The sequence below is a fragment of the Agelaius tricolor genome, unplaced genomic scaffold (genome assembly GCF_023055355.1).
Source record: "Agelaius tricolor isolate 1412-34295 unplaced genomic scaffold, bAgeTri1.0.p SCAF_4, whole genome shotgun sequence".
Lineage (NCBI taxonomy): Eukaryota > Metazoa > Chordata > Aves > Passeriformes > Icteridae > Agelaius > Agelaius tricolor.
The window spans coordinates 11,218,008-11,232,668 of record NW_027269264.1 but is presented as its reverse complement, the minus strand read 5'-3'; the positions used below and the strand labels follow the sequence as shown (position 1 = coordinate 11,232,668).

At 46.7% G+C, this 14,661-nt stretch overlaps 1 protein-coding gene across 6 annotated transcripts in view; it reads left to right on the top strand.

The window, feature by feature from the left end:
- TDRD7 (tudor domain containing 7) overlaps positions 1-14,661 on the top strand; it is a 47,044-nt gene that overhangs the window by 5,796 nt on the left and 26,587 nt on the right. For all 6 annotated transcript variants that reach the window (XM_071424567.1, XM_071424568.1, XM_071424569.1 and 3 more), the window contains 4 exons: positions 6,341-6,482; positions 7,565-7,781; positions 12,756-12,841; positions 13,999-14,216. In XM_071424567.1, the coding sequence (XP_071280668.1) occupies positions 6,341-6,482; positions 7,565-7,781; positions 12,756-12,841; positions 13,999-14,216 (663 nt within the window). The remainder of the gene's footprint in view (positions 1-6,340; positions 6,483-7,564; positions 7,782-12,755; positions 12,842-13,998; positions 14,217-14,661) is intronic.

Below are 14,661 nucleotides of genomic sequence, written 5' to 3'. Positions count from 1 at the left end.
GTGACTCGCAGATGATCTGTGTGGCAAGCTTGAAGCCTCTCCCTTGTTGGAGTATGGTTCTGGGTTCCTGAAGTCTTTGTAGCCTGAGGCAGAGCAAAAAGCTAGTGGATGTTTGGCATAGTGTGTGGCTGTCATAGCAGGTCTGAAGAGACAGGACTTAAGGCTGAGATTCCTTGTTTGCTTAGTTGGATTGGGACGGCATCTGTGAACTCAGAACTAGTTCTCCCTCATTAGCTGTCTGGTGAGAATACAGTGAGAGGTATCCTGAGTTTTGTCCTAATACCTGGAAATGTGGCTGTTTTAAAGCAACAGGTTCCCTTTCTGCATTTTTACATCAGAATTTGCCCTTTTACAGCGGACAAGCAAGTTTGGGATTCTTTTTCTCCAAAGCCTGCCTCAGCTGCAGCTACGTTAGTAACAGGATTGCAGGTACCTCAGGTCTGGGAACATTTGTGATCCTGCAATTAAATGCTTCCTCGTGGTGGTTCTGGCAGATAGCCATCTGTTTCTAACTAGGGCCTTGCAGGGTGTAATCTGGTATCCTCCCATTCCCTTGAGAGCCTTGTTTATCCACTAATGCGATGTGTGCTGAGAGCCTTGTGAACTCTTGGATAGCACTAGGGGCAGTGAATTCTTTGCAGTAGCTGTTACAAGAGAGTGAAATGTGGCTTTAGGACGTGAAAAAGGAGAAAGTCAGGGGTCTTGAGGTACTTGAGGAGGACTCTGGTTCAGAAGTGCCAACTGTGCTCTGCATGACTGAAACAGTTGAGAGGAAGTGCCTTGTTAAACACCTGGGAGGTGGGAAAGGTGCAAAGACTGAGCCCATGTTGCTGTTTGATGACACTCCTGTTGCCAATGTCCACAGTGTGGACATAGCAGACATTAAGCAGAGAGTGGCAAGCATGACCATGCACTGATGTGGGCTACTAAGCTGCCTGGGACTGCTCCCCTGTGCTTTCTTGTTACTTGAGCTCCATTATAGGCTGATACGATACTGTAGCTCAGAGTCCACACAAGGCCTCTACAAGAGCATGCAGTCAGCCAGTCTCTCTTCATGGCTCTGGAGTACTCTGACCTCCGAAATGTCTGTCAAGACCCTTGCCTCTTCTTTTAATCCCCTTACGGACACTGGGGCAGGGCAGCCAAGACATGCACATCCAAGGGTCTGCTAGCAGCTAGTGATCTTGGCTGCAGTCTAGATAGACTTAAAAAGACTTTCCTTACTGCTAGGTCAGCTGTCCAAGACGTAGCTGTCCAAGAAATGCATTCAAAAAGGAATAGTATAAAGTAGGCAGTAAATAATAAAAATAGATCTCGAAGTGCCACGTGTTACGTGCTGCCTTAAGTGTTTGTGGGAGGTGAATATTAGCTAGGTAACTGAGGTTCAACAAATGTTATCTTGGGAAGGCAATGATATAAATTGTGCTTTGTTCCTCTTGATACGGAACACTAATTTAGCTGTCTTGAATGTGGGAAAGATTAAATCTGATGACTTTTTCTTTATGCAGTAGCTATGTCCTCCAATTTCCACAGAAGATAAGAATTAAGTTCAGCATACAGAAAGCACTGCAAGGGGACTCATTGAAATACTTGCACCTCCAACAGGTGGTTGCATCATTTCAAGGAACCCTACTTTGCTTTACCTCATATTCATTTATGACAAGTGTGTTGTTGCACTTTCGCCTAAGAAAACTTTGCTTGACTTCTGCTTGAATAATTAAGCCCCTTCAAAAGGAGAAATTTGAAGACTGCTTTGCTCTGCTCATCCCTTTTTACATCTGAATTCATTTTAATTCAAAGCATTTTGTTAAGCTTTATCCCTGTGAAACAAGGGAAGGAAATGCAAAAAAAAATATTTAGAACATTAGTGACAGGAAAAACCTGAAATGTACCAGAGATGTGAAAATACTCATTTATAAAACTCTGATAAACTGTATAGGGACAAAAATCCTTTTATATTGAGACTTTGGTCAAGTGATCAATCAAAGTGATCAACAAAGGTCAAGTGATCCATCTCATGCATCCATTCCTGTTAGCTAGGAGTTTGAGGAAAGCTTTCATACTCTTTTCTGGAAGTGAGCACAAATGGGAGCCTCTCTGAAGAGCCAGTATATGACTGTCCACAGCTTGGGCTACAACCAGAAGAAACTGGAGATCTTTGTGTTGTTCAGGGCTGTGATCTCATTTAAGGTCACGGAGAGTTGTTGCAACAGGTCACATAACCAGCATGCTGCTGTGGGTTGACACTGGCTGCTGAGGAGTTACGGGCTGCAGTGGTGGACACGAGGAGTTCCTGTGAGATATTCCCAGTTTGGGAGCAGCGGGGATGCCAGGAGCACTGTCTTGGGGCAGATGATGAGACAGGAAGAGCTTATGAGTAGTGGACAGACCAGTGTATGGCAACGTGGTGGCTATCTGATACAAATATCTTAAGTGTGAAGAAGTGGCAGACAAAGCAGATGATGCCTTCTTTTGACAACCACTGGGGGATTTGGGCCACTGCCATACCTGCTATAGGGACAGGACATCCAAGTGTGAACAATCCAGGATGTTTCTGGGGTCTGCTGCTCCCAACATCCTGACACATGCAATGAATCAATGAAGAGAGGTGCTCTGCTGGACACAGTCCTTGAGAACAAGGAACAATTGCCCATGTAAAGGCTTGGAAGAGCCCTGTCTGTGGCTAGATGGTGTCTGTGACTCTGAAAGGAGGGAAACAAAGCCAAAAGTAGAATCAACAATGCAGGACTTTGGGAGAGCAGATGTTGGCCTGTTCAGGAATCTGCTTAGAAGACTCATGGAATACAGTCCTGAAGAGAATGATCCAGGAGAGATAGTGAGCTTACAAGAATTGTCTCCTCCAGTTTCAAGAATGGTACATTCCGATAGTTGTGGGAAAAAGCAAAGGGGGCAGGAGCACTGTCAGAACTGAACCATAAATGCAAGCATGCATGAGGTGGGAGCAGGGAGAAGGAGCCTGGAAGGATGATACAGATGCTGCCTAAACAAGCCTACATGGACCTAAACAAGACTGTGTTTACTATTCATTATTTGAAGACCAAGATTAAGTGCCGTCCCCTTGAGAACAGCTCCCAGAGCACTGCCAGGTCTGAGTAAATGCTTCCAAAAAAAGTCCTTAAAATAGCTGGTTAAGTGTACAGGCAATCAGAGGAAACAAGGACAGGGATACAGGGACAACAGAAAAGAAGAAAGAAGGTACAGCAAATTAAGACCTTCAGCCTTTTGCTGTGTTTCACTTCACTGGGGTGAAGCCTTATGAAGTCCATGCTCAAACTGTTGAGCACAGATTGTTGCACAGATCTGTGAAAGGGTGAAGAGTGAGGAATTTCAGGTTCACCTTTCACAAAGATGGGTTATGACTCAGGTACAGGATGGTGTATGACAAAGTCTCTCTCTTAAGCAAGGTTGGAGAAGGTACACGTGATTGAAGGAGTGCCTAACTTAAATCTACCATTACAAGCATGCACACAGGAGGTAGAAGCAGAATTGGGTGAGCTGGAAGGGGTATAGAGATACTATGGAAATAGGCAGAGCAGAATGCAGGGCAAGGAAGTCCTAATCTTGTTGGGGGAGGATTAAGATAGGGGGCATTTGGAAAAACTGAATGTGCATAAGTCCATGAGTTTATTGCAGTGCACCCACAGGTGTCAGTTACCTTGGAAAGGTCATGGAAATTTGTGGGAGGTTCTTGAGGACTGAAAGAAAGCACCACCCTTCACTGGGAAGGGTGGGATGGGAAGATCAGCCTGACATTGAACTGTTGGAAAGTTGTTGAGCGTCTAATCCTGGAAAGCTGTTTCAGCCACTTGAAAGACAAGAAGGCAAGTCAGTATGGATTTACAAAGTGAAAATCATATGTTACAAATAAATACCCTTCAAATTGAGATGATTGGTTGAGTGGAGACCATTGGATGTGGTTTAACTGAATTTTGGTAGGGGTTGTAGTATCCTCTTCTGTAACAGTGGCACAAAACCCACTTGGTAGACCACTTAAAAGTGATGTGCCCTGGGAATAGATGCTCAAGAACTGCTGTCTAACGTGTTCATGAATGACCTAGGTAATGGGACAGAGATCATCCTCAGCAAGTCTGTAGATGACAGGAGAGACTGATAGAGCAAATGAATGTGCTTGTTGTTCAGAGGGATTTCAAGAAGCTGGAGAAATGGAGCACCAGGAGCCCTATGAAGTTCAGTATAGGGAAATGGCAAGTCCTGCACCTGGGGAAGAAAAACCCCATATTCTTGTATAGTTTTGGGGTTGACCAACTGAAAAGTAGCTTGGCAGACAAATGCCCTGGAGTTCTGGTGGGTGCAGAGTTCACAGTGGGCAGGGTGCCATTTGTAGCAAGGGAGACCAACAGCATACTTGGATTCATTAAGAAGAGTTGCCAGCACTCTAATGGGGGTGATAATTCCCCTCTGCTCAGCAGCAGTGAAACCACATCCTTTTCTAAGCTTCCCAGAACAAGACTGGCATGGCCACACTGAAGCAAGTTCATGGAATGATTGTGAAGATTACGAAGGGGCTGGAACGTAACGTCTCTGATGCAGGACTCAGCGGGGATTGTTTGTGCTGGAAAAGAGAAAGCTCAGGGAAATCTTATCCTTATGTCTGTTAAAGGGAGTAGAAAAACCATGGAGCCGGACTCCATCTCCAGTTCTCATTGGTATTCAGTGAGCAGACAAGAGACAGCGATAGCAGAGTGAAGTAAAAGCAGTCCTATGTAAACATTAAACAGCCCACCTTTTTTACAGTGAGGCTGGCTAAACAGTAGAAGAAGTTTTCCAGAGTGGTTGAGAGTTCTTCGTCCTTGAAGATATTTCACCACCTGACTAACTAGGTCTAACTGATGCTGCTTTGAGCAAAGATGTTATATGACATGGACTGTAGAAATGTTTTCCAGTCTTAATTTTTCTGTGATTCCTGGCATTTAATCACTACAGTGGTGATACTGCTGGATTGCTGTTTTTATCAGTGCTGACTGTGCAGCAGGTACACTGTCTGATCTGTAAGTAGGAGTTCCTGGGGTAGGAGAGCTCTCCCTCAGAAGGAAAGGCCGTCCTGGGCAGTGGCTCTGTGTTGAGCCAGCCCAGCAAAGGTTCTGGGTTTGCCAAAGAGGAGGGGGAAGAATGAACTGCAGAGCACTGCTGGAGGGGTTGCCCTGGCTTCTAGTGTCATCATCCATTGCCCTTATTTTCCTGGGCTGTGTGGGTCACCCTAGAACAAGAGAGATCCCTGGACCAAGCTGTTGCTTGCTGCTTAGCAATCTCTTGCTTTTGTTGTTTTTCTGCTTTGATTGTCCTGTCTTAATTGTGAGAAAAGATCGTTTTTGAAGCTGCTGTTTGGTAAATTTCAGAGGTGCTGGTGAAATCCCTGAGTTTCTCTTGTGCTGCTCCTGTGCAAAATGGTCATCTCTGATGGTCCTTGGGGGCCATGGCTAGCAAGGTAGCAGTGCTGGCCCCATGGCACTGTTGAGAAAGGGGCCCTTTTATAACCTCCACCACCACCACAGAACATGACTGAGACCCCAGACTTACATTTTAACTTAGTGCTTTTGGGGTAACTGCCTGTGTCTGTGTGGAGTCCTGGAGGAGTACTCACCCAGCTGCCTTTGCAGCAGTTGAATGACCCAAAAGTTTGGGCTTTCATCTTCTTTTCAGGCAAAGTGCACGCTAGGCACATGGTTTGGTGTCTTGCCAAGGCAAAGTTCCTATATCCATCCACGGGATGGCCTGTGGTGATTGGATGTTGAGGCAAGAGGCCATGAAGTTGAGCAGGGAGATACCTATGGGCTTGTTCAAGGCTGGGCTGTTGTTGGGGGCCAGCCCAGTGCCTGTGAGTGGTGCAGCCAGGTTAGTTGTGCAGTTTCTTCAGTAAGTGGGGCAAATGCAACCCTGCTCCACAGGGTTAGCATAGTGCCAGAGCCTCTAGTGAGCCTTGCCAGAAGGAATAAGAACAGGCTGCAGCCCCATGGCTTCCCAGAGTTATAAAGCAAGATGGTGGGCCTGTGGGATGGGAGTTAGAAACCAGGCTGTTTCTCAGAGGGGCCCAACGTAATGTGTAAGGGTGATGCAGAGGCTCTGGCTGTCTGGTTTGCTGATTTCTGAGGTTCACTGAGATTTCTTCTGGGGTTTCACAAAAGGAGAGTGAGATCTCCAAGATCCATGTCTGCTGCTGAAGCCTTTCCTGAACTGCCTGCTGGCCTGCATGATTCAACAGTTACAGGCTTGGAAAGGGATACAAATGATTCTGAGGGCTGTGAATGAGCATGGGTCTCACTGACTGCTTTTTCCCCTGTCCTCTTCCTGCTCCAACAAGGTAATTTGCCATGCTGTTAGTTGCAATGAAACTGTACGAGTTGCTCAACTGGTGGCCCGACAGAGGAGTTCCAAGAAGAAAACAGTCCGGCAGGTGAACTGTCAGATGAGGCTGAAGAACACATCACCAGTCAGTTTATCAGGTAAGCCATAGGCAGCTCTAGAGGGCCTGCCTTTATGAAAGAACTGTGCAACTGCTGCACAAAAGTCTTGGCTGTGAGGGTGAGTCACCTACGGCCACAAGTTACACGGTCCAAGTGGAGAGGTCTTGGGAGGATGAGTGTTCTTGACAAGGATGCTTATATCTGAAAGCCATGATCAGAGAGAAAGCCCTTTTCAGGTGTGTATGCAAGATGTGAATGATCTTAGAAAACAAAGTCCTTGTAGGATGCTTGGCTTCACTTTCATGTGCTCCTGCTTCTGTGAGGAACACAGTTGAGATGCGGGCAAGAAATGTGGCAATGAGCCTGCATATTCTTTAAGGCTGGCCTTGGCCTGTTGTAGAGTTGGAGGATTGAACCATTCCCTCACAGTGAGAAGGAGTCCCTGTAGCTGTGGCTGTTTCAGCAGCTCCTGTTGCTGATGCCAGTGCCACAAAAGTTCTGATGCCCATTTTCGGCTCTTTTTACCTCTTACCTTTTGCATAAGCTTCTGTAGCAGTGTTTTCCTAAAGTTTTCCTCAGGTTTTCCTCACTGCTGTGCTGTTGTGACTGTCTGTGGAATTGATTCCAGGATTAAGCCCAGGCAGGACCTATTTGCTTGCAGGTTGGCAGCTTGGAACAACAGTGGGTCTCCTAGTTTGTGTGTGCTCCCCTGTTGTCTGTAATGATGCTGCTTCTTGCTTTTCTACAAGGATGCTAGTTGGGAAGCTGAACTAGTGGCTCATATCACAGTTAAATGACAGGGATTATAAAGTCAGGTTGATTCACTGTCTTGCACATCAATCCCCTTGTAAGTGTTTGAAACCTCCAAAATTGATGTGGCACATCCAGCATATAAACAGCAAAGTGACCAAGAGCTTGTTTATCCCAGTGTGGCCTGAATGCTGGTGTGTTCCTCTGTGGGTGTAACTTGGTCACCTCTGCTGTGTGGTGGGAGTTCAGGTGACCACAAACCAGAGTAGAGAAGAAACCCTTTGGGTGGCAGTACAGGAGGTGCCTGGGGATGTGGAAGTAGACTGGGTGGAGAAGAAGGCTACTCATAGTTGCATCTGCAAACTCTTTAGGAAAGCCCAAAGGAACTTTGCGGCAGCCCCGGTCTTTGAACATGCCAGAAGAAGGCAGTTCTAAGAGGCCTGTTCCTCGCCTGCCCCGAGGCAGAGAAGTGGCATGTGGAGGTGTGAAACCTGTGGTGGAGAGTGCCCGATCTGCCTTACCTTCAGCTGCTGGGAGTGGACCACCTAAAGAAATCCCCATGCAGAGGCATGTCACTGTGGTAAACAGGTCAGTGTGTGTGTGTGTGTGTGCACAAGGGGAAAATGAAGTGTGATGGACCCTTGGATACTGCCATGCAAGCAGTGTCCTTTGGGATCCAGTGGGAATCCAGGCCCCTGCCCTTGCAGCAGGTGAAGTCTGAATATGAGATGGTACCCAGGAAGGAGACAGATGATCTTTTGCCTTTTTGGGTGCTGCTATAACTAGCCTGTGCTCTTGGCCTGTTCTCATGTTTTGGAGAAATGTGTCACAGCAAGGGAGTGTGGAGCTGTTGCCTGGGCCCAGGAGGGAGTTATTGTGGCCAGTGTGACAGAAAGGAGGAGGAGCAGATTTGTGTGCAGGGGCAGGTGATGTGTGTGTTGAGGGTGATGGTTGTGCAGGTGGCTGTTCTTTCCCTCTTGCCTGACTCTGTGTTGCAGCGTCAGTGTTTGTGCCCCTTCTCGGCGTGCTGGGAGCCAGGAGCCAGCAGCCAGCTGACCGTGTTTGGGTGAGCTGAGCTGAGGGCTGGAGCTGCAGTTCTGCTGGGCTAGCGCTACATGCTGCTTTTCAGCCCCGTTTGGGCCTCTCTAATCCCGGGGGCTTAGTCAGCTGCTGCCCCATCACTTCTTTCTGTGTTGTTTTTGGCCGCCCCGGGCCGTCAGCTGACGGTGGTGAGAAAGTGTTTGCTGTTGCCCATTGTGGCTGTGCTAAGTCCTCCGGAGCTGTGATTGTGGCAGTAATCCTCTGCAGGGGGAGGGCTCCGGCCCGGGCTGGGTTGGAAGTCAGCCTGGCGTTGAATGGAAATGCAGTGGCGTGCCACTTGCACGGTGGCATAGCTGTGGAGTGGCCCAGAGCAGCGCAACAGCTTAATCCTGCTGTGGTTCCTGCTCTTTCTGGAAGATCCACAGAAAGCAGGCATGGGTCCTGCCTCACCCACCTGCATGAGGTCCATGTGCCATCCGGGGTCTGTTGTGCAGAGAAGGACCAAGCTATCCTGCTGTGACTCAGAAAGGAGTAGGAGCATCTGTGCTTGGGCCTCCCCTTTTCTGTGTGTGCAGATGAGTTGCATATTTTTAAGTGGCACTTCTCTAAAAGGCAGAGGCACTTTGCCTCAGGCAAAGCAAAAAGACCACTTAGAGTTTCCTCCAAATTAGTTACTGTAAGGAAAATACAGGAAGTACTTTATAACATTTCAAGATTTGTAATGTGTGAAATAAAATTAGGTAGATGTCACCCCTCTTCTGGGTATTCCTAATGTAGTCTGCTACATCTTGTGTTATCTTTGTTCATCTCTGGCAGTCTCTCCTGAACTCCTTTTAGGTAAGTGTTCTGCCCTTCTTTCTCTTGTCTGTTTCTGCCCTGTGCTGTAGGAGAAGCTACAAGCAAAATCTGCTTTTGCCCATCTGTTTTTGGAGGAGGAGACATCTTGTGCTTTTGTAAAGAGTGAAAATGCTATCCTGTTAGCTTGGGTACATAGTGAAGGGAAACTTCAGGGAGATGCGATTCATATTCCATGTGAATACAAGGTTGTGTGTGACTGGATTAATTTGTTAATTTGTTTCAACTTGGCCAGTTTGAGGCAGGGCTGGCAAGATCCATGTGTCCTTGCGGCTGGGGACATTTTGTACTTCCTATACCATTGTAGTTGCTTGTACTTTGGGAATTGCGGGAGGGAAAGCTTCTTTGAGCCAGGAGGTCCTGACTTCAAAAAACAGTGTGCAGTGAGTGGAGTTTTGAACAGCATCCCCAAAAATCCTGGGCTGACAGCAGCCTCATAGTTATCTGGCACAGATAACTGTGCTTGAGGACACTATTCCAGCAGGGGTGTCAGCACTTGCCTATGAGAGTGACTGGGCCTTCACAGCTCAGGTTGGCTGAGACAAGTCCTGAGGGTGACAGACTGTCTTTGCCCTACTTCCCAGTTTGGAGTGAGCTGTAATCTGTGTGCAGTTTTTGCCTTTCTGTTACCCACCCTGCCCCTCCATGTACCACATGGTAGGAAAGGACACCCATGCTCTTATGGTTGCACATAGGGATCTCTGTTCTTTTCTGTTGAACATCTGTACTGCTATGGCAGACGTGTGTTCCTTGCCTTGACACAATGTCTGCCAGTGACAGTCTTCGGATGCTGACAGGTATTGGTGCTCTACCCAGTATCATGTAGTGAAGCTCCTCAATGGGACTGGAAATGGCATTTTTTTTGCAACTGCCAAAGTCTATGTCCCACCTCTGTAGTGCTTTGTGATATTTTTTTCAGAGATTTTTATGACCACAGCTTCAGGGTCTGTGTAGCATTTGGTGGAAAGGGAACAGGTTGTTTGTCTTCCTGGTTCTGTCGCACTCACATGACAACAGAGAAACGCTGAAGGTAGTTGTCCAAGGCTTTCTTGCAGATGCTGGTGCAGAGTCTCAGGCTTGTCTTTAGAGCAGCAATCTCTGAGGTTATCCTGACTATGTTGCTGTGGACCCTGAGAAGCAAGGAGAGACCTTGTTGGTTAACTGCAGAGATCCTTGAGTCTGGAAGGCAGCAGCATGGATGAAAACAGGTTTGGGTGCTTCGTGACACCCTTGTTTGAAGCAGCAGGAGCCATTTGCTGCTGGCCACTACCTGGCCTTGCTGCTTAGATAGCACTGTCCAAGCACCAGAGAGCAGATTGGGGTGGCATGGGCCTCACCAAGGTAAGGCAATTGGCAGGGAAGGACATTGCTCCCCTTCGTTGTGAGGCAGTGATGTGTGGCAGTGAGATGTGACTAGCTGCTCAGCTGGAGCTGTGCATGGGAACTTGGCAGGGCTGCATGGCTGCTCAGGCATTTGTGTAGGGCCAGGCTGCTGTTGTGGCTAGGAGGCCTCTTGCTGGGAGCAGGCTTCTAGCAGCTGAGGCATGAGGCCTTGCAAGTAGCTGAGTTGTCCATAAGTGCAAACTGTAGGGAAGCATGTTGGCCTTGGCACTGTCTGGCCATATCCCATCTCACTGTGGAGACGTAGGACCATCATGATCTGTGTGAGCAAGCAGCATGTCACACGACACTTGTCTGATTGCAGCACTCAAAACTGGTGATGGCTGCGCTCAAAGCCCATGCCAGCTTGGAAAGCTGGATGACAGTTTTGTTGTGGGAAACTGTTGAACCACAACAGAAAGCACAGGAAGACCCTACATAAAGTCTCTTAATACTGAGAGGATCCCAAATCCAATTAGCTTTTACATGTAGCAGAAGGGAATCATCCCTGCTCTGTTCCAGGTTCCTTTCCAGGGTGTTCACATGGCATGGCTTAAGCAGGGAATGAATATCTGCCCTCTTTCTCACTAGGACTTGCCTGCAGTTCTGGCTGGCCTACCCTGCAGTCACATCACTTGTGTCACCTGATGTGGGGCTTAAGGTGATACAAGTGTGTATGGAACAGAGGGCTAGAACACAGCTATGGATTCCTGTTGGCAGGCAGAGGTAGCAGGACAGTCTCCACTACCCATGGGGCTATTTCACAGGATTGTTTTGCTTTCTGCCTAGCAAAGATGGTAGTCTCTTTTGAGTCTGCTTCCATTAAGAGGACTTTTTTAGCTTGAGTATTTGTTCAGCTTAGAGTTGTCCATACTGGTAGGTACATGTACAAAGAAGTGAGATCCTGAATTTCTTGTAGCATCTGCATGGGCAGCCACAGCCACCTTCTAAGAAGAGACTGCTGCTACTTAGTGTGGGCATCTGGGGTGTGCCCAGAACGCAGAGGGTTTTTCTGTAGTGCAGATGACTGTTGTAAGAGGCTTTTCAGATACCCAGCAAGTGTCAGGTGTGAGTGGAAGTTTTGATTTTGTGTGGGTGGCTTTGCTTTTGTACTTTCTGAGTTTCATAAATGCACTTGTAGTTGATCTGCTGCTGCCAGCACTTCTGGGCATGATTCCTGTTGTGTAAATTGCTGAGCTGGGCAGTGCCTGTCCTCATAGCTAGTGCTGTGGGACATGACTCAGAACAGAAGTATGGTCTTTGGTACAAGTGATATCCCGTAGCTGATGGAGGAACAATGGTTTCATCTAACAGGGGCAGCATAAAAGCAGGGGAGACTAATGTTAAATCTTTTAACATGCTTCTCAGAAGAGACATGAATGTGGGAGGTCTCTTTCTGATTCATGGATATGCTCTGATTAAAAGTCAATGTGATGACATATTGGGCTTCTTGGTCTTGACTTCCTGTTGCAACTAGCCACAGCATCATTCTTGAACTACTGTCCTACCTTCTCAGAGTCCAGGTGAAGCTGTGAAAATCACCCTTGATGTTTCTGCAGCTGGTGAGGTTTATGGCTTGCTCCACTGTTGTCTCTGAATTCCAGAACTGGTCCTGGGCAGAGATCTTCTGCAAAGCCTGCCCAGTGCATGTGCAGGGTCTGCTCTGGTCAGGAGATGCCTGATTCAGGGCAACTTGCTGTGCTATGGTGGAGATGTTGCCTAGTCTTTGATTTCCCTTCTCCAACTCTTGTTCCCCTTTTGCTTGCAGTGTATGTAATTATTCCACAGCTGATTTTTTTTTCCAGGTCTTTGTGAGCTACACAGTGCTGTGTCCTCTTCAGTGTCAGGACCTCATTTTAGTGTCTGTATTCCCAAGTAAACTCTATATTCTTCCTCTGAATAACATCTCCAAGCACGACATTTGTGTGCTTTCAGTGGGAGAGATCTTCAGAGGAGAGTCTCTTAAACAATGTAACCAACAGCATCCACAAAAAGACCTTGAATGCCTATGTGTTCCTAGATACTTTCCCTTTGCTAATGTCTTTTTACTGTGTTTTGTTTCTCACAATAATGAGAAAAATTAGTAAACTACCTGTTGATCTGTCCTGTTACTGCTGATCAGGTTGTCTTCCTGACAAGGACATTGTGACTACTCCTGCAGGAGGCCTTCTAGGAGTGTATGGAATGTTTGAAATGCATTTTATTTTATGTACAAGTCTTAGAAGCAAATGGAATTTTATTTAGAGAAAGAAGAGTTGTTCTAAGCAATTTTCTTTCCAATTTCAGATCTGAGAAGAGGCTGACTGTTCCACCACGGTTTCAAAAGGAGTTGCAAGTTCACCTGTCCAGAAGCTCTTCCACAGAGTCAAATGGTATGCCCATTGAGAAATTATTTGTTGACTACTCAGAGAGGGTGTCATCTTAAAAAAAAAAAACATCTTATTAGTTGTTTTGAATGAAGATGGGCTTGGATGAGGAATCAAGTTCTGTGAGTGAACCTTTTCACTTTTATTTCATTGTGCTGAGGAAATGTGCGTTTGCTTGTCTGCCTCTCAGTCTTCCAGGAAAAACACTGGGCAGTAAGTGTCAAAGCAAATCACAAAGCCAGTGTGAGGAGTTTGGAAACGGGATGAATAGGCTTAACTTCACCAGTGGGGTAGGAATCTGGTATAAGGATGAAATCCTGGCTTTCAGGACTAAGCAGCATTACTAATGTGTCTGTCCAGCAAATACTCTTCTGCCTGCATGGCTCAACAGTTGTGCAGCTGATAGGCTTGCAAAATGATGGTTGCTTTCTTTGAGACTTGTCAGCCTGATTTGTGAAGCTTCAGATCTGGTAGCAAATAGAGCCCACCAAAGGGAGAAGAGGAGTAGAGATGAGGCAGCAGGTAAGTTAGTGGTGTGAACCTCCCCCTGGAATAATGAGTGCCTAATTCCTACACACAATGTATGAAACTGCCCAGAGCAGCTGAGCAGTTGTCACTTTCCTTGCTCCACTGGAGCACTTCCTTGGATGCAGTAGCACACAAAAGCTGCCTACTAGGTGGAAACTTTTCCTTGGGACAGATCTTGGAATGAAAGACAAATCATTGGTCTGATTTGTAAACCCATCTGAATATAGAAGAACATTCTTGGTTGTCATGCAGTATCTTTCTGGTGTTTGTACTCATAAAGAAATTATCCTGTGCCCCTCTTGGGATACTATCTTAGTGCAGTGTCTTAGCTGCAGGGGGGCTGACAGTTCTGTATTCTCTTCCAGAATCCCTTCAGAAGTAACACGTAGCAACGTCTTACGAAAATAACTACAGTGATTGAAAACTCGTTTTAGGTAGTTACTTAATGTCTGAGATTTCCATAGTTCTTTGCCGTAGGAAGTGACTGAACCAGCCATGCTGGGCAGGAGAGCCATGTTTTAAAGTTGGTGCTATGCTGGCAGATCCCATGTTTAGTTTTTAAGTAAGGAGGTAATGATCTATCTTTCTGTTTGTAGGGCTGTGTTTACTTCAAGGCTGTAATTTTTTTTTAACAGATAGCTTGAATACTTCCACTGCAGAGGCACATACTGTTGCCCCTGGCTCTTCTGCTGCTGATGTCCATGAACTTCAAAGTCGCATTAAGGAGCTGCTGAGCAAGTACAGCAGTGGTGTCAGACTGTCAAAGATGCCTCAGATATATCGGGAAATGTACTGGGAGGACCTGAGCACAGAAGTGCTCTATCAGCTTGAGAACTGGCCTCATGTGTGCACAGTAAGTATTGAGCCATTTTTATGGAAGATGCCAGTATCCTATAGGCTTCCGAGAGTGTTCATTTGCCGAATGTTATTTTATGTGTACCTGCATTTCCCTTCATGCTCTGTAGCAGTGACAGAAAACCCCCACATCCCCACCACTCCACTCCCAAATTGTAACAATGCCCTTTGAAACTCCAGAAAATCACAGTTTGCTGGACCAGTGTTTGAACAAGGAAGGTCAGCCTCCATGGTGTTGTGGAGCAAGTGCTTGAGGTTGCTGCCTTGCCACCTTTAACTGACCCCTGTACTGATAACTCAAATAGCTGACGACAGGTGATGCCCATGCCATGTTTGTTGTTCTTGGTTTGGGTTTTTTCCCCAATTGCGTTTTATGCTTTTCCTTGTTGGTGGGCTTACCTCCTCTTAAAGCTACAAGCTACCAACATCCTTTGTGAAAAGTC